At 51.2% G+C, this 23,079-nt stretch overlaps 1 protein-coding gene across 1 annotated transcript in view; it reads left to right on the top strand.

The window, feature by feature from the left end:
* SHC3 (SHC adaptor protein 3) overlaps window positions 1-15,280 on the top strand; it is an 87,677-nt gene extending 72,397 nt beyond the window's left edge. Inside the window, exons 11-12 of the mRNA XM_081802729.1 lie at window positions 933-1,228; window positions 14,942-15,280. Coding sequence (XP_081658855.1) covers window positions 933-1,228; window positions 14,942-15,070 — 425 coding nt within the window. The 3' untranslated portion in view covers window positions 15,071-15,280. The remainder of the gene's footprint in view (window positions 1-932; window positions 1,229-14,941) is intronic.
* The last annotated feature ends 7,799 nt before the right edge of the window (window positions 15,281-23,079 follow it).

Below are 23,079 nucleotides of genomic sequence, written 5' to 3'. Positions count from 1 at the left end.
CTAACAACTGGTCTCCTTTAGAGCATTCGTTGAATATTTGTGGGTATGGACTCCATCCCAGGAGCAGTGTTGGATCTGGGGACGTAGTTGTGCCCAGGAGAGAGCCAACCCATTCCCGGGATACAGGCACTGTGCTGCTTGGCAACGTGTCTCCATCCTCACACCTTACGCTCTGCGGCACCGTGTGCGTTTTCGAGTACTTTTGTACATATTACCTCATTTGAAAGTGGAGAACTGGGGTTTCATCAGGTGTCCCTGGGGACTTTTCATGCTGCTGTTGTCTGTTGCCCTCGGTGGGAAGTGTGTCCTGAAGGGCGTGCAGTCATGCTCGAGCTCAGACACTCACACGGAGCCTTTTTCCACAGAGGAACAAGCAAAGGCCAAGGGGAGGTGGCACTCCTGACCAGGGGCAAGTCACACAAAAGGGCCCCGAAAAATGTCAGTTTTCTCCTCTTTTAAAAATCGGCCTGATGCGAGAATTTTGAAACAAACATCTGATGGTGGGGTATAGGGTTTGCACTAAATCTAACTTTGCAGATTATCTTTCTGTTCGTGTATTTCCATTAGCATTGGCAGGTTTTCATTCAGAAGAAAACAGATTTATTAAAAGGCTGGCTGATGCTCCAGAAGAAGTAGATGGCCTGCAATACGTGTGGCCTGGTGCCGTGTGCAGAAGTGAAGTCATTCTGGCTGGCTAGACAGAGGGTGTGCTTGAATCCCTGGTGCGAGGCACAGTGCCCTGCTGTCTTGGGAAGGCAGACTCATCAGAAAATCATGCCAAGGTTTGGGCTGTGGTTAATATTACCAGCCAGTCATTTTTCTGTAGGTTTGTTTCTGGGGCAAGTTGCCTTGGCATTTCCAACGATCACGTTGAGCATTCTGTCATTTGTTCTTCTTGGGGTTCACTTGTTTCTGGTGATTGTTGTTGACAGAACCTTTTGAAGATGCTCTCAGGAACCAGTCCTTGGGGCCTGCGCTGAGCAAAGCAGCCTCGGTGGAGTGCATCAGCCCCGTCACCCCCAGAGCCCCAGATGCCAAGATGCTGGTGGAGCTGGAAGGGGAGCCTTGGTACCAAGGGGAGATGAGCCGGAAGGAGGCTGAGGGACTGCTGAAGAACGATGGGGACTTCCTGGTCAGGAAGAGCGCCACCAACCCAGGTTCCTTCGTCCTCACGGGAATGCACAACGGCCAGGCCAAGCACCTGCTGCTCGTGGACCCGGAAGGCACGGTGAGCACGGGGCGGGACACGACCTGCCTCCTGACAACAGTCTCCCTTTGGTCTCTGTGCTGGGTGACCACACTTTCCCTCCACTACCCATGCGGGCCGGCTGAGGTCTTGGCGGCCACTCCTCCGGGACCCGGGAGCCCAGGCGCAGAGGGCTTGTGAATTCAGGCCAGCACCGGGCTCGCGCTTGGAAAATCACAAGGCGTGAGTTTCCAGCTTTAACGCTGATGTCCTTTACAATAAATAAATACAAATACTGAGAAAGTCTTCCTGTCCAGTACATTCTTAGTGGATGCGGAAGGGCAGGGGTCCTGGGCTTTCAGTATTTACCTCAAGTATCTCTAGAAGTGGAGTCACCGAGTTTGTGTTCCTAGAGTGCACGCCGTGATGAGGCCCTACATAAAGCCCCTATTAATTAGCCTCTTGCTTTCCCACTCGGGGAAGGCACACCGCGTGACAGTGAGTTTGGCCTTTCCTGGCAGCATGGTCGCGTCTAAGAGCTCTGTGGGTTTGCCTGCATTTCGCATCCTCCAGCCAATAAAGAGATTCGACTTGATCTTGGCACAGTCCAAGAATTATTAACTTGAATAAATATAATGACATTAACTGAACCGTTAAATAAATTCCAGGATTGTTGTTTAAAACCCGTTATCCAGTGAAAACAAAAATGCAGGTAACGTGATCAAACGTTGCCTGTCCTGACTGACAGGTAGGGACGAAGCCTCAGTCTTTGGTTGGACTTGAACACAATTTAATTTAATTTGGTGGCGGGGGACCGGACCTAATTTATGGCTTCAGGTGTCTGCACCTCGGCTCTGTGCCCCCTCTCCCCTCTGCACCTGGACGACTCCTCCCCGGGAACGTAATGTGAATCCTTCCAACCCACCTTCTTCGGTGGTCGTGGGGATTTTTCCCACAGATATACGTCGGGGAAAATAGATACTGTGTGTCTGTGCATCTTAGAAGTTTGCAACCATGATAGTGCCCCTCAAGTCCCATTTCATTTCGTTCGTTTTTCCCTCCGCACGTGTTTTTGAGATCTGTCTGTGGTGCTTTCCACACGCGGAATCATCACTTGGCTGGGCTGCCGGGCGTCCCCTGTCCGCGGCCATGCGTCACTTGTGGAAATGTCTCGGGAAGGGCTGAAGGCACTAGGAAGCCTCCTGCGTGTTTCCCCACGATGGTCTTTCTGGGGCACATCCTAGGACTGGGGTTCTTGCTCACAGGATGTGCGTATGGTGTTACCAGGGGCTTGTGTTTGCTTCCGGAATGGCTGGACTACTGGGGGCGAGGCAGCCGAACACAGGCTTCCCTCCTCCTCCTCCTCCTCATGTCGTCCTCCCAGCATGGCGCATCTGGGGCATGTGGCAAGGAGGAAAGCGTGTCTCCGTTGTTGGCTGTGTCGTCCTTCAACCCCGCGTCCACAGGTTCCTCCTGGAAACGTCACATTCCCACCTTTCCACCATGCTTCTCTTCTGATCGTCTCCCTGGACCCTTCTGCTGAGTTTCTCAGACATAGAATTTCCATATGAATGCTCCCACTTTTTCACATATCTGATCATTTTGTCCATGATGTTCTCCACCAATTAGAAGATTCCCTTTTATAAAGGTTTACGGTCTTGAGTTTTAGAAGATTTCCTCACCTGCAGTCACAAACATACTGTGTTCTATGTTTTCTTCGTTTGGCTTTGAAAGCTTTATTTTTCACATTTATGCTTTAATTCTCACTAGAGGTACTTCGAAGATGACCTAAGATAGGGACACCACGTTGCTTAGATCTCCAGGCAGTGAGCCAACGTTGGGTCATTACGGATGGTCCTTGTGTTACGCACTCTGCGCTCTGCACGTCCAGCTGTTTCTCAAGTGTCTGCCCTGTTCTGTCCAGCTGACCATTCAGTCCTGGTACAAGTACCACGCCGTTTGGTCATTATGGCTTTGAAACATCTGGCTTAACACCTTCTTCTTGAAACTCCTTTTTGTGTTCTCTAGTGTAGCTTTCTCAGACCTTTATTCCGCTTTGTTCTGGTTTCAGAGTCAGTTTATCCAGGCACCGAAAATGCATGATTTTGGTAGGACTGGCGTTGAATTTACAGATGAGTTTCAGGGGAGTGCTGATAGTTTTTAGCATTAAATCATCATGTCCACGAACATGGCATGATCTCTACTTATTTAGTGTTAAGATGTCCTTTGTTAGAATTTAAAAATTCTCTCCAGGAAGTTCTTGTGCTTCCTCTGTTTGGTTCCTTCCTAGAGTGTCTGGTTTTAATTTTGTAAGTGGTGTGTTATTTTGGTTACGTTTTCCCAACGATGATTGCTGCAGGGAGAGGAATGTGGTGTGATCTCATGCCCAGAAATCTTGCTGATTGCAGAGGTTTTTCCAGAACAGTGGTCGTGCCATGGCAAACACCAACAGCCATGTCTCCTGCCTTCCCGCCTCTGACCCTGCGGGATGGTCTCGCCCCACCGCGCTCACCGGGCGCCCTTGGGCGTTGACCGGGAGAGGGCGCCCTTGTCTTGTTCCCAGCCTGTAAGGGGCTGTTGGAGGCTTTGTTCCATTAAGAATGATGCAAGCTTTGGGTAGATTGTCTTCATCAGCCCAAAGGATGTCATTCCCTCATTCATTCACTCACTGCACAATGGTGCACCGAATAGCTACCAAATCCAGGCATTGGTTTTGACACCTGGGCTATGGCCAAGAACCTGTTACAAAACGCACCCTCTGCTTGTGTGGAATTTGTACATATTAATTTCTTAATTACTTTTGTGATATTGGATTTTATCAAATGCTTCTTCAGCATCGCCTGAAATAATGTAATAATGATGTCTTTTCTTGAGTCCGTGAACATGGGGATTTGCACAGGCAGGTTTTTCTGATGCTACGTCCTGGCATGAGCCCTGCTGGGTCCTGACATAGTCTTCATGAGCTGCGTTGCTGGATTTGGGGATCTAACACTAACTTTAGGGTGTTTCCAGCTGTGCTTCCTAAGTGAGGTTGGTCTTCATGGTCTTTGCTGCCTTTTGCTTGTGTTACTCATCTGGTTGGGGTGTCAACATTATAGGGTTATGTTCACCTCTTACAACAAGCTAGGCTCACCCCGGATCAGAGAAGCCTTCCCTCCCCGTCGCATCTCACATAGAATCCCCTTGAGGGCCCCTATTTATGCACCGTGATTTATTTTCACCTTGAAGCCCTTATCACAAACGGGCGCTCATTTATTTGCTAACCTGCTTATTAAGTGGTTTCCCCCCCTGGATTGTCATCTCTGTGAGGCGAGCAACCCTAGTCAACGCGCTACCCCAGCACCTAGAAGAGCGGGTGCTCGACATGCATGTGGCAGGTGAAGGAGGCGCAGAGGGACATGGGGCTTTCGCGGGAGCTGAGAGCCCCAGAGTCCACATGGTGCTAAGGGGCCCGAGCTACTGATGGGGATGTCATCACAGATAAGCTTTTCTAAACAGAATCCGTGCAGAGCGATATCCATTTGCAAGGGCTGCTACTAATGCATCTCTGTTTTCTGAAAGAAAATACCCAAGCAAATCTGTGAAAAGATAAAAATTGTAATTGAAACTTCAGGTATTTTTTAAGGATGAGAAGTTCATAGTTTACCTAAATTGTACCATCTCATAGAGCGAAGACAGTTAATGTTTTATTTACTCAGTCCTTACAGACACAAGGATGATTAAGGAAGGACAGGTATGACCACTACCATTCACACGCGCACGGGGGCCAGGAAAGTGCCGCAGGTGGGGGGGGCCAGGCTGCGGCCGTGAGCTCACACCAGGTGCTGGAGCGAGCCCCGACCCCAGGCTGTGCTGTCCACGTGGCTTTAATTTCGGAGGAGAAGTCTGTAGTGCCACTGAGAAAAACTGTAAGTCCCACCTCCTAATAACTGTTCTTTTGGGAGGCTTTTTGCTGGATCTGCTGATCTAGTTTAATTGATCCAGTGGAGGAGGGCTTCAGCTGAGAAAGACTTAATCACAAATGTAATGTCGCTTCCTTGCTGTTAGGACACCAAAATAGACGATGAACACATTCTCTTCAATATTTATTCATCTGATTTTCATGGTAATTGGTTGGTCCCTGACTATAAAGGGGGAAACTTGGCAGAACAGATTACTCAGAGAAAGAAGGATGCAAAACAGTTCTGAGTCTAAATTTACTGCAGAGTACACCAACCTGTGCGCCTTCCCACTGCACACTGGTCGTGCAAGACGGGGGCTCCTGGGGTCGCTGGAACCTCGGGGCACGAGGAGGGCAGTGGCAGGGCTCCTGAGTCCCGGGCAGGTGTGGGGCCGCAGCTGGGCCGACGCCAGCGCCAGGCTCTGCAGGAGCGTCTCCAGAGGTGGAGTCTGGAGCTCTGGTTTCTTCTGCAACATCTTCACCATCATTCAGTCAGCCCTCTTGAGCCTAAGATATTCCCTGAGGCCCCCGTCCTGGATTCGTCCCTTTGGCGGGAAGGGCCAGCAGAGCGGGGCAGGCACGTGCTTGCGTTCGAATGAGAGGCACCTGCACCGTGGCTGGTGTTCCGTGGGCTTCCCGAACATGGTCTCGGGGCGTGGCACCTTAGAAAAGCACAAGCTGGCTTTGCATTTGGGAAATCACAAAACAATGCCAACCGTCCAACACCCCACATTTATTAGGATTTTATTTTATTCTGAGAGTAATTAAGAAAACAAATCTGCCCTATCCTTCCACTTAAAAAAGCCTTGTTATTTTAAAATTCCCTTTGTCTCAGGCCAACTAGGCTATGCTGAATTGACAAATGACTGGTTTGAGCTGGGTGTGTGTCAGGAGGCCCTTCTTCCCCCCAGGTCCTTGGTTGGGTGACTCGGGTCCTGGGGGGCCTCTGTCTCCCGGGTCTGCCTTGTTAACCTGAGGGCTCCAAGGAGGAGAGAGGGGTGGAGAGAGCAGGGCTGTCGGTGGCCTCGCCGGGGACTCTTCGGCCCACATGGACCTGACTGCAGGGGACACGAGAGCCGTGCAAGGTGCAGCTGGTGGGTAGGGCCGTCGTGTCTTTTAACTTTGTATCATGTAACACCTGCAAAGTATAACTGAGCAAGACGTTACGAGACTTTGATGGGAAGCGACAGCCCGGGCCGCTCACCCCATCCGACCCCGATCCCGAGCGGCAGGTGCACCAAGTTCTGTCTGCAGGTGCCCTCCTGGTGCTCAAGAGGCTCTTCAGAGATTTCATATCTTACGGTGTCATTTCTTGATGTTCCCTCTGAAAAAATGAAAGGTTAGCCTCTTTTTCAGTTTTTGACAAGTGTTTCCATTTTTCCAGGTCGTCTCTGTGCATGTAAACATACAGAGACTGTGTTGGTCCAGCAGCATCCGTCCCTTCCGTCCCGCCTCCCCATCCTCCCGCTCTGTCATCCCCACCTTCTGTGTTTTCTGAATGCACAGACGTAGAGACAAGAGTATTGAACTCCTATGTACCTATTACTCGCTGCAAAGTTTACTAGTGTTGTTCTGATCTCGCTTCACCCCATCCACTTGTGGGGAGGATATTTTCTGAGAGGACAGCTCTCTTTTCCGGAATGATCTGAGGCTACCTTGCTCCAATGCGCCATCGCCCCGGGTACAAATGGGAGTGTCGTGCACTCACAGCCGGGGTCCCGTTCAGCTACCAGAATCGGCTCTCCACCCCGAGGGGCCACCACCTGCTCTGCCTTCCTGCACCCCTCCGCCCAGCTGCCCCAGGAAGTGGTGTTCGCGAGCGTTCACCTGGAGGCTGGTCGAAGGGACCTTGGGCCGGTTTCTCCTCTGCAGACTCTCTCCTTCCCTTGTAATTATAAAATATTTGGGGGGGGAGGCACAGTGAAGCTTCGTATACACCCTCTATCCAACCAAACTTTCACGCTGCTAATGAATTCATTTTCACCCGTGTGGATTGACGGCTCCCTGTGTGGTTCAGGGGGTTAGCACCAGCTGCCCTATCTGCTTCCTGCTCCTTCGAGCGGGTTTCAGTGCCCCTCTGATGTGGCCTCATTCTTTTGTACCTTCTTCCTTCAAATACACAATGGCCTCTGCTGCAGTCCTGTGATCAGCCACTTCTCCGAAGGAACCCCGGCCTGGCTCTTTTTCATAGGGAGACCAAGATCTGCACTTGGGGGTGTGGAGCACCTGCAGCTCAAGATGGACAGATTGGTGCAGACACGGGCATGCATACACATGTGCATAACTGTGTGCATTTCTGTGTCTCCATGTGTTAAAAATCGTATGTTCACAATAATTCTTCCAATTCCACTCTGATATCGCAGAGTTCATCCTACTTTTTTCTTTTTCTACATTTGTAACTCTCTTCTCCAACAATGAGAAGCCTGACCCCTTAGCCTTAGTATTTTCACCTCTCTTTGGTTAACTCACCTGCACGACATGCCCCCCCCCACCACAGCCGCTGCCCCTCCCCTCGCGGACGCCACCCTCACCCTGTGGGGCGGCAGCGTCTTGGCGCAGCCATTCCCCGTGGGCTCCCTGTCCCCCTGAGCATGCTCTGACCACCCCCTCCCAGCCCTGATGCCCATCGGGCCTCTGACAGCCCGCACCTGCCTCGTGCTCGCTCCTGACTCGGCCTGGACTCCAGTCTCCCGTGGGGGGCCACTGGGGGCACCCCCACCCGAAGCACAGACATCTGTCTTCCTTGGCGTTTGGACTGATTGTTCATTCAGGAAGGAGAGGCGATGGAGAGCGAGGGGAGGGAGGAGATCCTCAGAGCTTTCGACAGCGTATCCAGGCGGCCTGCCGTCCCTCTCACGAGTATTTCAGCGTGGTCTCCTACCACAACAACATGACAGCATTGTTAGAGCCGACGAAGCTAAAGATAGTGACTTCACATATTCAAATTCCCCTGAGTATCTCAAAGACGTTCTTTGTATAGTACGTGTGTTGGAATCAGAATTCAAACGTGGTCCACGTGGTGCATCTTATTCTATTTTCTTTCCGTTTCCCCCGACACCAGTGGTTTGTTTGAGTGACTAGACATGTATTTGTCTGTAGAATATCCCACATTATGATTTGGGTTGTTGTGTCTCCCTGTGGCTTCATTTCCCTGCTTCTCTGACCCCCAGATTTTCTATAAACTGATAGACACAGAGGCTTTAAAAACAGCCTCAGTGGGATATGATGCACACGCACACCCGTTTCAAGTGTATGATTCAGTGCTCCTCAGTATACTCACAGATGTGTGCATCCATCACCGAAGTCGACTTGGAACACGATTATCACCTGCAAGAGGAAGGTGACAGCGTCCGACCGTCACCTCGCCAGCCTCGCAGCCCCTAGTCCCTTAGCATCTCCGGGTTCTCCCTTCTGGACTTCCCTCGGGATAGAATCATGTGACTATGTAGACTTTTGTGACTAACCTCTTTTCCCGAGTGCGGTGTTTTCCAGGTTCATCCATGTCGTAGTGTGGGTCAGCAGCTCGTTCCTTCCTGTGGCCAAATAACGTGCCACCTACGGACGGACCACATTTACTTGTGACGGGTCTGCCGATGAACATTAGGCTGTTATGAGCAATGTTGCTGCAAATATCATGTCCACGTTTCTGTGGGGATGTGTGTGTCCATTTCTCTTGGACCTGTACCTCAGAGTGGATTTGTTGGGTTGTAGGGTAACTCTATAATCTGTCACTTGAGGAACCATCAGACGGTTTTTCAAAGCAGCTGCACCATTCTCTGTTCCAACTCATGGCGTGCAAGGGCTCCGATTTCTCCACACTGCTCCTACCCTTGTCATTGTCCACTGTTTCGATTCTGGCCGTCGTTGTGGGTGGGAGGTGAGACACCATCGTGATTTTGACTTGTGTTTCCGTGATGACTAATAATGTCACACATCTTTTCAGGTGCTTATTGGCTTTTTATGTATCTTCTTTGGAGACACGTCTATTCAAATCCTTTGGCAATTTTTTTTCTTCCTTCTTTTCAGATTCTTTTTACTGTGGTAAAATACATAAAACATAGAATTTACCACCGAAACCAGTGCTGAGTGTAGAGTTCAGTGGTATGGAGTGTGTGCGTGTGGGATACAACCACCCCCACCAGCCGTCTCCAGAACGCTCTTCATCTTGCAAAACCGAAGCTCTGTCCCCATTAGATAACTCCCTGTTCTCTCCACCCCCCGCACCAGGCATCCTCTGTCCTACTTTCCATCTCTATGAATTTGACTCCTCTAAGGACCTCACGTGAGTGGAATCACACAGTATTTGTCCTTTGGTGCCTGGCCCATTTCACTCAGCATTGTGTCCTCAGGGTTCATCCTCGCTGTAGTAGGTGTCAGATCTCCTTCCTTTTCAAGATTGCGTATGGTTCCATCGTGTGGATGGACCACGTGTTGCTTACCCATTCATCATTTGATGGACACCTGTGGTGCTTCCACATTTTAACTAATGTGGAAAACGCTGCTATTAACACAATATACAGACATCTCTTTGAGACTCTGCTTTCAACTTTTCAGGTAGCCACCTAGAAGTGGAATTGCTGAGTCATATGATAATCCATTAACAAACGTTTTTTGAGAAACCATCAGTTTACAGTGGCTGCACCATTTTCACCAACAGTACGTACACGAGGGTCCAATTTCTCCTCATCCTCGTCAACACTTGCTGTTTTCTGGTTTGGGGACAGTAGCCATCCTAACAGGTGTGAGGTGGTATCTCATTGTAGCTTCGATTTGCATTTCCCTGGTGATGAGTGATGTTGAACATCTTTTCATGTGCTTGTTGATCATATGTAGATCTTCTTTGAAGAAATGTCAATTCAAGTTCTTTGCCCATTTTTGAATCAGGTTGTTTGTTTTTCATTGTTGAGTTTTAGGAGAACTTTATATATTCTGGATATTAATCCTTTATTAGACGAGATGCACAATTTACAAATTTATCCCCCCATTCTGTGGGTTACCTTTTTATTCTGTTGATAGTTCTTTTAATGCACAAAACTTTATGATTTTCATGATACCCAATTTGTCTGGCTTTTCTTTTGCTGCCTATGTGTTTGGTACCATATCTAAGAAACCACTGGAAATTCAGTGTCTTGAAGCTTTTGCCCCATGTTTTCTTCTAAGAATATTAGGTCTTACATTTAGGTTTTTGATCCATTTTGAGTTAATTTTTGCATGTGGCATTAGCTCTGGGTACTTCATTCTTTCGTATGTGGATCTAGTCTTCCCAGCTCCATTTGTTGAAAAGATTGTCCCTTTCCTATTGAATGGTCCTGGCACTGCAGTCAAAAATCACTTGACCATATATGCCAGCGTTCATTTCTAAGCCTCTCTGTTCTTTTCCACTGGCTTATATGCCAATCTTTATATCCATTCCACACTGCTTTGATGACTGTAGCTTTGTAATCAGTTTTGGAATCAGGAAGTGTGGGTCCTCCAACTTTGTCAAATTTGTTGGTCTTTTCAAAGAACTAGCTTTTGGTTTCAATGATTTCCTGTGATTCCTATTCTCTATTTATCTCTGCTTTAATCTTTATGGTGTCCTTTTTCCTGCTTGCTTCAGGGTTAATGTGCTTCCTTTTTTTAGTGTCTTAAGGGAGGTTAAGTTATTTGTGAGTTTCTAAATTTTCCTCCTGCTGTTGGGGAAAATGAGTGCTCATGTGGGATGAGGTATTGATTGGAAGGATGTAAGCAATTGGCATACAAGGTTGCAAGGTTGATTCTTGACATTGCAGCCCCTGGGGGCTGATGTGAGCCTGGCATTCTCTGGCACTGTGTCCACTGGGTCTAGGAAGGACCTGAACTTCACCTTAATTTCAAACCTGGGGGAGGCCAGGCAATGTGGCTAGGTGGGTCTATATCCCACTTGGGCTAGTTGTATTTGGGCTGGATCCTCTGGGGGTGGAGGGTCTACCGGTGGATCCAGCCCAAGCTGAGACATTGGACAAAGGGCAGCAGGTCTGAGTGTGCAGCCTGTTCCAATGGAACCAGATTTTAATTAGGAAGCATCTCTGTCGGATGGCTTTGCCCGAGCTGGTGTGACCTTTTGGAAGAGAACAGATATAATCATTCTGTCACTGGTGGAGTGTACTTGTTAATGTACAATCTCTAAATGGTATTTCTAACTGCCGGGCACCTACTTTAAATGTTCCCCAGGCAACTCGAACCCACCATGCCTAAAGCAGAAAGTATGGGCTCCACCCCCTTGCCCACTGCCCTGTAGACTCCTTCCCATGGCTCGCCCTGCCCCCGAGCCTCAGCCACCAACACCTTCCTCCTCACACATGTTTAATTTTATAAGAAACCACCAAACCATCTTCCAAAGTGGCAAGTCCCACCAGCAGTGAGGAGAGCTCCTCCTGCCGCACATCCCCACCAGCATGTGGGGTGGTCAGTGTTCTGGATTTTGGCCATTCTAATAGGTGTGTAGTGGTGTCTCATTTTAATTTGTGTTTCTCTGATGACGGGTGATGCAGAGCATCTTTCCATGTGCTTATTTGCCATCTGTACATCTTCTTTGGTGAGATCTGGTTGTTTGTTTTCTCATTGTTAGTGTTAAGATTTCTTTGTATGTTTTGGATACCAGCTCATGAGATGTGTCTTTTGTGAATATCTTCTCTCAGTCTGTGGTCTTCTCACTCTCTTGACTGTGTCACTTGTGGGGCAAAAGTTTTTAATTTTAATAAAGTTCAGCTTATTATTTCTTTCATTCATGAATCAGGCCTTTGATGCCATATCCAAAAGGTCATCACCAAACCCACGGTCATCTAGACTTTCCCCTGTGTTATCTTGTAGGAGTTCTGTAGGGTTTTTTTTAAAGATTTTATTTACTTATTTGAGAGAGAGAGAAGGAGAGACTGTGAGAGAGTACAAGGGGAGAGGAGAGGGAGAAGCGGGCTCCCTGCAGGGCAAGGAGCCCGATGTGGGGCTCGATCCCAGTACACTGGGATCATGACCTGAGCTGAGGGCAGATGCTTAACCGACTGAGCCACCCAGGCACCCCAGGAGTTCTGTAATTTTGCATTTTACATTTAGGTCTGTGATCCATTTTGAGTTCGTTTTTGTGAAGGGTGTGAGGTCTGGTCTAGGCTCTTTTTCTTTTCTTTTCTTTTCTTTTTTTTTTTTGCATGTGGATGTCCAGTTATTCTAGCACTATTTGTTGAAAATGCTATCTTTGCTTTTATTTCCTTTTTTTGTCTTATTGTATACCTAGGACTTCCACTGTGGTGTTGAAAAGGAGTGTGAGACCAGACATCCTGGCCTTGTTCAAGTTTCTTTTCATGAAGGAGGATGTTAGTGGTAGGATTTTTGTAGATGTCTTTATCAAGTGGAGGAAGTTCCCCCTGTATTCCTGGTATATTGAGAGTTTTTACCAGGAATCGGTTGAATTTTGTTAAATGCCTTTTCTGTATCTATTGATTTGATCATGCAGTTTTTTTGTCTTTAGGCCTAATGATGTGTTGGAGTACGTTAATTGATTTCAGAATGTGGAAGCAGCCTTGCACACCCAGGACACATCCCACTTGGTCATGGTGTGTAATTCTTTCTGTACATTGTTGGATTCAATTTGCTAATTTTTTGTTGAGGATCTTTGCATCTGTGTTCATAAGAGATATTGGCCTGTAGTTCTCTTTTCCTGTAGTGTCTTTGTCTGCTTTTGATATTAGAGCAATACTGGCCTCAAAGAGTGAGTTAAGTAGTATTCCTTCTGCTTCTGTCTTCTGAGTGAGATTGTAGGGACTTGGTACAATTTCTTCTTTAAGTGTTCGGTAGAATTCACCAATGAACCCATCTAAGCCTAGTGCTTTCTGTGTTGGCAGATTATCAATGACTGATCAGTTTTTAAAATACACCTAGGCTTATTCAGACCGTCTCTTTCTTCTTCTAAGAGTTTTAGGAGGTTGTGTCTTTCAGGAAATGGACCTATTTTTATCTGGGTTGCCAAATTTGTGGGCCTAGAGTTGTTTCTAATATTCCTTTATTATCCTTTTAATGTCCACAAGATCCATAGTGATGGCCCTTCTTTCATTTCTGATATTAGTAATTTGTGTCCTCTCTCATTTTTTTCTTAGCCTGGCTGGAGGCTTATTAATTTTTATTTATCTTTTTGAAGAACCAGCTTTGAGATCATCGATTTCTCTATTGATTCCTGTTTCCAATGCCATTGGTTTCTACTCTAATTTTTTTTTTATTCTTTCTCTAGTTTCCGAAGTTAAAGCTTAGATTATTGATTTCAGATCTTTCTTCTTTTCTGAACCACATAGCAGGGGGTTCCGTCCATACAGATAGCTCTGTGGGCTGCAGGTTCTCTGGGCAGGAGCCAGACTGGAGTTTCAGCAAGTATTTATGGGAATAGAGTAAACTGGCCTACTTCTTTAGGCAGCAAATTTATATCACTTACCTCTTCCGCGTGCCTTTATTTGCATGTGTGTGTGTTTATGGCGGCCAGCCTACACACTCCAAAGATGCTGAGCAGTGAGCTCTCAGCTTGGGCGGCATGTTGGAATCACAGGGTTTTTGTGAAACGCCCTGGTGGCCGAGCCCCACCCTGAGCTCCTGGTGGAGTTGGCCTGGGCATGGGGCTTACTGAACGCACTCAGGTGGTTTGGATGTGAGCCCAGGTGGACGCTACTGTCCCAGACACTTCTCATCATAAATCCTCATTCACCCCTGTTGCCCCAGAACTTAAATGAGTATTAATTGCTACAAAGTGGGAAAAAGAAGTCAACATCAAGACAACACCCCAACAGTAGTCTCAAGCTGAGTTCTTAGTGTCCCTCACCCCTAAGAAAGGGGCCTGCCCATGTCACCCTGGGGTCTTTCTAGGACGGGAATTCTAAGGAACTTGGGAAGATTAAAGAACCTCAATGAAAAAAATGCCTAAAAGTCTTGCGAAAATATTTCTTTCTGAACGTGCCCATCAGGTTGCCTCCTCCATGAGGCTCAATGCCCAGGAGTTGGGAGCCCCATGGACCAGAGGGTCCCTGCCCCTTGGGTGCTTGCAGAGACTGGTGGCAATGGGGGCCTGCCTCAGAGTGGGACCCCAGGAGAGGAAAACATCCTCATTCCAAAGCTTCTGCTATTGCCTTTGTTGGTAGAGCCCAGAGCAGATGGCCTGGGGGCTTCGATGGGCCCACCTGGAGTATAGACTGGGGGTGGGAATGAGGTCAGGGCTGAAGGCCCAGAGATAGACATCCCATTGGTGGGTTGGTAGAGAGGGAGAGGCAAGAGGGTCACATTAGGGGTGGGAGTGAGAATACTGGGACAGATAAGGGAGGAGGAGAACAGAAGCGCCCTCAGAGTCCCTGAGGGAAAGGTGGGGAGAGCTGATTGCCCCCGGGCAGGGATGGCCTCTACCAATAAGGCTGGAGAGAGAGGCCAGGCCCCCAGGGCATCCCAGAGCCATCATGAGGGTCATCTAAGGGCCTGGAGGGCCAGCAGGTGTAGCCACGCACCTGCCCCCTGCCCCATCTCTCACCCCCCGCCAAAAGAACTGGCCGCGAGGGGGATGGTATCCAGAGCAGCCTGGGAGATTGCTCTGGGCCAGGCCTCATCTGCCTTCTTCAAGGGTGGTCTACACTGGGAGTGTAGCAGCTCAGGGACCAGGGCACAGGCCCAGTGAACAGACGGAAGTGGTGGGACCCGGCAGATGTGTCTCTGAGAGTGTGGGGGCCCCGGGGAGGCGCCGCTCGGGTCCCTGTGGTCTGGCTGGCTCCGAACACGTGTTCTCTCTCGTCTGCCTGTGTGTCACGCGTTCCTGCCCTCTGTGTCTCTCCCAGATCCGGACGAAGGACAGGGTCTTTGACAGCATCAGCCACCTCATCAACCACCACCTGGAGAACAGCCTGCCCATCGTCTCGGCCGGAAGCGAGCTCTGCCTCCAGCAGCCGGTGGAGAAGACCCTGTGACCCGCCAGCCACCCTGTCCTGACCCCACGCCAGTGCTCAGGAGCCCTGGGTCTTCCCGGGAGACGGGCATGGGGACTCCGGAAGCTCGGGCCACTGCCCGCAGGCTCAGAGCCTCGTCCAAATCCCCAGGAGGAAGGTGTCCGTCAAGTGCAAGTTTCATAAACTTGTTCTGATTTTCTCATGTGCATATTAAAGGTGTACATACCTATACATCCTGTACAAATTATCCCTCTATATTTATATTTTTTAAGACTAAGAAAGATGTAAGACTAACGTTCTGTGCTGTATGTTTTTAATGGGAAAAAAAAGCTTGACTGTAGTTGTCCGGGCGAAAATTTAATTCAGCTGACCCATTCTACTGAGAAATTCCACTAGGAAGGTGTTACCTGCAGGTTTTACCTGGTAAGCCCCACTCGGGGAAGAGAAGCAAGCAGGAGGGCTGGAAATCACCGTGGAGCTGTAGCAGAAGAAGGCAGGATGCTCCCCAGAGCGGTTTAGCTCTGCACGTATTGCTCCATGAACGGTTGGTCCCGGTGCCCGCCACTCCGCGTCGCCGGCGCCCCTTCCGTGGTGATGCTGCCTCCCCTGCTGTCGGCCTCGCACCTGTGTGCTCACGCGCTAGGGAGCAGGCGGTGCCCCAGCTGTTTCGGGTGGTGCCGAGCACAGGAATGCTGTCCGCCTTGACCACTGTTGTCCAGGGGTCTGTTTGACGGCCAGACGTGGCACAAAGTGAGCCTCAGGGACCGAGAGCATGCTTCCCTCGTTCTCATCTGGGTAACGACAAACCGGTACGTGCGGACGGCTGGTGGGGGCAAAGCCTTGGCTTCTGTGTCCTGCTAGCCAGTAGGCTGACCGCAGGCTGCTGGGGTAGCTGCCAGGCAATTGCCCCCCCGTTACGTCCAGCAGAGAAAAATGCACGTGTGCGCGCTCGAGACATTCGCACACCGGCCGTTGTTCCTGCTCCACGTTTGCCTCAGGCAGGGGACTCGGGCGTCTGGGGGATCGGTTTGAGGTTTTGCTTCTCGAGTGGTTGGTGGGTAAAGTGGCTGTCTCTGCAACAGATTTCCCAGTTGCTCCCTGGAAAGGGCCCAGGATTTCTCACCGGGTCATTTGGTGTCAGGAGGTCGACAGTGTTTCCAACTTTTAAAAAACACCTGGGTTGAGGTTACCTCGTGATTTAACAGATGCCGCCTTTTAAAAGCGAGAAGGACTCACCCGTTGGTTGGCATCCTGTCAGCGGGGCCACAGCCCAGGCTCCCGTCCCGTGCCGTCCCACAGCCCGCGGCAGCCCTGGATCAGGGCAGCGGGACTTTCTGCATGCTGGCATGGGGCAGGAGTAAATTCGATGCTTCAGGAACGAGGAGTTAAGGGTGGATTTTGAAAACTCTGATGAGTAATGATTCTGCAAAGTTCTAATGTTAAATGAGCCCCATTTCTGTTTTCAGGGGTGGGTGTGTGTCCAGGACGGTAGATGGGGTGGAGCTCGTGGGTGAGGATGGGTTGGGCAGGTCCGAAGATCTGTGTGGGGACTTCTTAGGAGTTTTCATCCTTTGAGGATCCCGTGAGTCCAAGAAGACAGTGGCATTCAATCAGAATGTTCTGCCATGGATTGGAACTAATGTAGGACCACCGTCTCTTCCTGGTGAGGTTCTGGTTTCAGTCACAGTATGGATACCCCACTCCATGTTACCCAGAAGCAGTGAGAGCTGAATGGGGCTGGGGCAGCAGCTGGTTCAGTGGGGGGCCGGCTGTGGGAACCCCCCTGCGCCCCATCCTCTGAAGGCCTGCATCCCTGCAGACATACATAGAGGTCCCACCCCTGTGTGCCAGTGTCCACACATATAAAAAAATGGGTAAAATGACTTTTCTCTGGACCGCCTGCGGGGCCCAGCTGGGTAATCTTAAGGGCACGCCCCAAATGCTAATGTTTAAAGGCAAGTAGGCTGGTTAGGGACCCTGAGCCCCTGGACAGCTCACCTGCTTTCTTTGCCCTCCTGGGGATATGAGAAACAGTCATCTGCAGGGTTTAGAGCTCTCTGCTATGAAGTCAGTGATTATCTCAGTGGTGATAAGCAATATATATCCTGTTTTTTTGCATGAGAATCAATTTAGAAAATTAGAAATACTGAGGGGAGATCACATTTGTTTCAATATTAATTCAAAATATGTATTTTTAAGTTCAGATTCCAGGATTGCTTACAACACAACAGGGCCAGTGGGAACCCCTGCAGCCGCTGGAGCACCCAACAGACCCAGCAGATGGCTGCCATTCTCTCATCTTCCTCCCTCCGCTGTGTGAAGCGCGTTGGGACTCCACAGGTCACTGCAGCTCCCCTTCAAGGCCGTGGGATGGGCATCATGGGGAGCCCCACTCACAGGGGGAGAAACTGAGGCATGGTGCCACCCCCCCGTTCTAAGCCACGCGGTAGGTGGGTTCTGCTGCACCTGGAGCTCAGGATTCCCAGGCAAAGACCGGCCACTCCCTGCCCAGCCTGGGTCCCCCTTCGCCTGGACCTGGACTGCACCTCTGCCAGGCAGGGCTGTGTTCCCGGACCCCCGAATCCCCGGGTACATTCGCTGCTCACTGTGCCCGGCCCCCCGGAGCCCTCGGTGCACGAGGCCTGCTGCCTCTCCTGCCCAGGCCTCTGGGCGTGCTGGGCATGCGTGGCAGGTCCCACAGGCCCACGATGGCCCCGCTGTGGTGTGGCCCCAGAGACCCCCACCCACTGCCCCTCCCACCCACACCACGGCGTGTGAATGAGCGGGACTTCCAAATGACCTTCTCGTCCCACTGGAGCCTGCGGGTCCCTGCGGGGCTGCCCACCCATGGTTTCAGCGAGCGCTGATGCTCAAGGCCCTGAACTGCCCTGTGCACTCTCTGGTAACACATTCAACCATCTCCCGCCCCAACTCTGCGCGGACGCGGCCTCTCCCAGGCTTTTATACCCGAGAGGCCACGGGGCCCAGCGGCCGCGTGGCTGTGACCCGTGTTCACATCTCGGGTGTTGGGGTGGGTGGGTGGACCACGGCCCAGGTGCAAGGATGGAGCGCTGCTTTCAGGCTTGCCAGATGCCGCGTGGCTCCTTCTCTTAAGTGACACATTGAGACGAATGTCCTGGTCCTTCTTTCCCTGAATCAGTCCCCAGGTGAAGGCGATTCCCACGAGATCACAGGCTGCCCCTGGCAGCGCCGGCGTCCTCCCCCAGAGACACGTGGCCTCACGCTTGTTGCTGGGTGTCTCTGAGCGGTGGCCCACCCCCTGCACCCCGCCCCCCGCCACGAGATGGAGCGGAGGTGCTGGTGAATATACGGAAACAGGAAGGACAGTTGCTTCCTGGGACACTTCATGAGCACGTGTGATGGGCTCCCTCTCCGTGTTCACACACCTGCGGTCCATCTGCACCTTCCTGCTGGTGGTGACAGCCCGATAGCAAAGGGGCAGGGATTGTGGAAATACTGCACTTAGGTCACTGTGTGTCGCAGACAAATCTCGGTCCTGAGCTTTAGAATAAAACCTGGGTCTGTAGCGAAAGTTCAAAAATTGGTCCTGGGAGAGATGAATTGGGAAAACCACTTTACAGGAAGGTGTTGCAAACCTGGGCGTGCCAGGGCCCCCCAGAGGACAACAAGCAAGGAAGCATTCTAGGATCGTGCTGCTGCAGAACCCCCTTTTTAGTGCGGGAGCTGGGGCCGGGTGACTTGCTAGACCGTGGTGACAGTGGCTGAATCTCGGACAGAGCGCAGGACTTATTAGGGTCCTTTACAGTTTGGGTATAAAGCTCAGCCCCTGATGGAAAATGGCACATAGCTCTTCCCTCCTCCTTGGGTTTGCATTTATGCTCGTTCTTTTTGCAAAAGGCATAAAGACGGGAGTCTTACACCGACAAGGAAGTGTTTCTGTTTGAGGCCCTTCAGAAGCAGACCTCAAGAGGGTCTTACTGTATGTCAATTCTGTGGGTGATACCCCAGGGGTGGGGAAGGAAAGGAAGCTGAGGAGGAGGGCATGATCGGGCAGGTCACCGTGATGTGGAAGACTAATGGCACCGAGGGACAGCAGGAAACGGGGCCAGACACACATCAGTGCTTACCCAGCGGCATTTAGCCACCGGCCCATCCCAGGTAGAAAACAGGCCGTGTGCACACCTGTGCACACTCCTGGGGCGGGGGATCCGGCAGGGCGACAGGCCTCCGGGCTACACAGATCCAGAGTAGACGGGCAGCGAGGTGCCCCCGGGGCCCCACCCCTGGAGGTCTGCACAGGAACCAAGAATTTGCATTTCTAATAAATTGAGCGATGCTGGTGGGGAGCGTGGACTTGGAGAACCACCATCAGGTGTGAGCTGCCGGCCCTTAACCCTCCCTTACTGAGGGCTTTCCCCGTCCAATTTATGACTCTGTTTTCCCACCATCTCATGTCACAGATCCCAGAGTCCATGCTCGGAGTTTTAAAAGTGGAGGATTAATAAGCATTTAGAACTCCATGCAATCACTGCTGGCGGATAAAATGCCATCTGCCAGCCACAATTTATTTATAATGGGGTTTATACATATTTATAAGTTTGCAAGCAACAAATGCACAGTTTTAAAACTGGCACACTTTATAGCAGCCAGAAAAACTGCAATTTTATACCAGGACTTTGAATGTCAACCCACACTGATTAGGATGGATGCACACCTGTGTGTGTGTATGGGCAGGCTGGCCGTGCACCTCGAGACTCCTCCCTGCGTCTTGGTGTTTTAACCAACAAAGACAAGCAGAAAGTTAAGCAAATGTGAAGAGTTTGGCATCTGCAGACACATGGGGGAGGGTCCTGGATGCTGCAGGACGTGGGACCCGTGTGCAAAGGGAGCAGGGCCCCCGGGGGGGGGGCACTGTGGAAGTGACAGGCCAGGAGGGAGACAGTGGAGGAGGATGGAGGTAAGAAGGGTTTCCTTCGTCAGCGTGCGGCGTCTGTCAGAGGCCAGGGAGGAAGGACAAGAAGGGGTAGGTGTGGCAAGGCTGCCCCCCCAGGTGTGCTGGGGGTGAGCTGACTGCCCAGCGCAGCTGTATGCGCTGCCCGGCTTGTAGGATTCCCAGCCAGACTTCTCTTGGCCTCATCTGTGCGTTGGTTCCTATTAGGAGGCACAGTGCTGGCTCCTCGTGGGAAACAAGCACGCACGGGGCATGAGAGTGTGACAAGCCTGGTGGCTGACGTGGTCACGTTCCACAGGACAGTGGAGGCGGGGGCCCCCGGGTGGATGTGGAGAGTGTGAAAGCTTTACAAGCTCGAAGACAGGTGGGAGGCAGGTGGGGCGGGCATGCCAGAGCAGGCGGACAGGCTGGGGGCCCCGGGGGGGCGGGACACCCTCACATGCAGTGGCTGGTGTCAGCAGGGACACTGGGGGCTGGCGGTGCCCCCTCAGGCCTCCTCCTGCCTCCCCCATGCCCTGAATGAAGGAGACCCGTGGGCTCCTCCTGGAGGGCTGCGAGGACCATGCTCATGGACGAAAGTGCCAGATTACGTTGCAGCTCACCTTGCAATGCTGTAGGTAGAGATCAGTGTGTAAGGAGAGCATGTGTGGTCCTGCGTGCCACAGCCAAGGAGCTCACACTCACCTGGGATCTTTCTCCCACCACCAAATTTTCTATCCAACCGAATCAAGCAGCAATCAACACAGCGGAAATAAATGGGCATATCCATCTTTGAACACTGAATTACCTTTTTCTGTAATGACTGTGTCGGTGGCAAGTGGAATGTTCTCTATTCATTTGCCTTTTGAATAAAATTTGTTCCAGAATAAATACTGTAAAAAATTAGGTATGTGAATGTTTCTTTGCATTCAGAATTAAACAAGAATTAAACATCTGATGTGAAAATCCAAGGATTCGGAGAGAACTCCATGTAAATTTCATGTGTAATAATGAGATATTTATTACTTTTTAAAAAGCATTTGGATAGCAAATTATATATATTGATAAATATTATCTGAGAGCTCTGTGTTTTGTTTTCCATCAAGTTTTGTGGAACAAACGAGGGTTGCCGTGAAGGTCTCTGTCTGGGTGTGTTGCCAGTTCGCCGTTCTCTGCTTTGATGCCGCAACGGCGTGTGGATTCTGGGCAGTGGAGTTACCAAACCAATCTGGAGCTTTCCGAGCTCTGTTCCGGGAAAGCTGGGAGCGCCTGAGCAGCGTGGGGGACACGGGAGGCCCCCAGCACGGCCGGGAGGGGAGCGGCTCCCGTGCCTCCCTTGCCCTCAGCGCACCCCCTCCCTCCTAGGAAGTGCCGTGGCTTCGGGTCCGAGCCCTGCGCGCCGGCAACCGCGGAGCACAGAGCCCTGTGCGGCGTCCCCCGGGGTCACCCCGTTGGGGCCATGCCACACGTCTCCTTCTCACTGGTTATCAGAAAACGTGCCTTCATTTTCGGGGTAGTGGTGTGTGCGTTTCTGACTATGTAGCAAACCCTTTGATATTTTGACTTAGACACTAAAAACATTCGGGTGTTGAGGTTTTGTCCTCGTGGATACAATTTCAAAGCATGGACTTGGTAATTCAATTAGACGTTTTCTATAAAATGCACCGAGTTACATGTGTGCGAAAGGCTCTTCACCAGCGCGGAATAACCTCCGGTCAGCCGTTCAGACGACTGTCAGTGTAACTCTGGGAGCAATAAAGGATTGTGTGAAAAGCCTCTCACTTGGGTGCTGGATCTTGTGTTGCCTCACGAGGGAGGGGGGAGTTCGGACCCTTCCCATGGAGAGCAGGTACTCTGATACCCCCAGACCTGTGGCACCGCCGTCGCCTGCCGAGCCTCGCCCTTCTGCCGAGGGTGGGGGGTCAGAGTGACGGCCTGGCCGCAGCCTTCCTGGCGGGCTTCGCGGTCACGTCTGCCTGGTCGCGTCGGGCAGAGTGCGGGGCGGTGGCTGCAGGCTGCGGTCCTCGGCTGTGCCGCGAGATCTCTCCGTGAGCATCAGCCCCGGGCTAGTTATGCCGAATGCAGGCCTCATGCAGCGCGGACACGCGCACGCACACGCACGCGCGCGAACATACGCACACACAAACACCCACGTACACACACACATGGACACACGTGCACACACACACAGGCTAGAAGTTGCCCTCTGTCAACGAGGATGCTGGGCAGCAGGCCGGTTCTGACCTCTTCTCTCCTGTTGCAAATGGAGCAGAACCAAACGGCCCGTCTCTTTCAGCCAGGACGCATCATTTTCTCCCTGTTGAAGGGTTCAACCGCCTCAAAATGGCCCGGCCTACCAAAACCTGGCCACCGAAGCTTCCCTGGACACCAGCTCTGCCTGGGGGACGCGCAGCGGGGACGGTCATGGGCTTCCGAGAGTGGCTTCCGTCCTGGGCCGCCACCCTGCACACCACCAGGGGCTCTGGTGCAAACAATCCCCCACGCCGACCCCCAGCGACAGGTTTATAAGCAGGCTTTTGGTTTTATTTTGTTAACAAACACACACGGGGCAGGGAAAGGTTACTGACCGAGTGGTATCTAATGCACGAGTTCTCTGTGGCCTGGAAACTCCTACACGCCCCCAGCCACCTGCTGAGGATACCGTACACAGCGGAATTAGGGCTGATCATCTTCTGCATCTCTCAAACGAACACAGTTACTCTTTTGGCATATTTCTCACTCAGACTGCTTGAAAGTTCTGCGTTCTCGCAACGGGAAGCTGGGTTATGGGGCAAGTGTCACTAACACTAACACCAGAGACCCAGGGCCCCCGGCGCCCCTCAGGGCCAGTGTGGAGGGATCCTGCGGCCACTTTGCTCACTACGTGAGCACGCGCTGCCCAAGGTCGTGGCTCCGAAACAATGCCTCCCTTTCTCCAGGCTTTACTCTCCAGACACGCTACTGGAGTAGAGAATAAGCTCTTTTCAGTGATGGGAGGAAGCCGACGCCAAGCGTCTGCTGACAAACAGGACTTCTCTCACCAATAACAAAAGTGAGGGAAGTCTTTGGTGGGTATGTGGAGACCCCCCAGGACCCACAGGAATGTTCCTCCGTCAGG

The sequence above is a fragment of the Leptonychotes weddellii genome, chromosome 14, assembly GCF_054177405.1.
Source record: "Leptonychotes weddellii isolate Sample4059 chromosome 14, ASM5417740v2, whole genome shotgun sequence".
NCBI classification, from domain to species: Eukaryota; Metazoa; Chordata; class Mammalia; order Carnivora; family Phocidae; genus Leptonychotes; species Leptonychotes weddellii.
The sequence above is the reverse complement of the archived record's forward strand: the minus strand, read 5'-3'. Positions and strand labels throughout refer to the sequence as shown.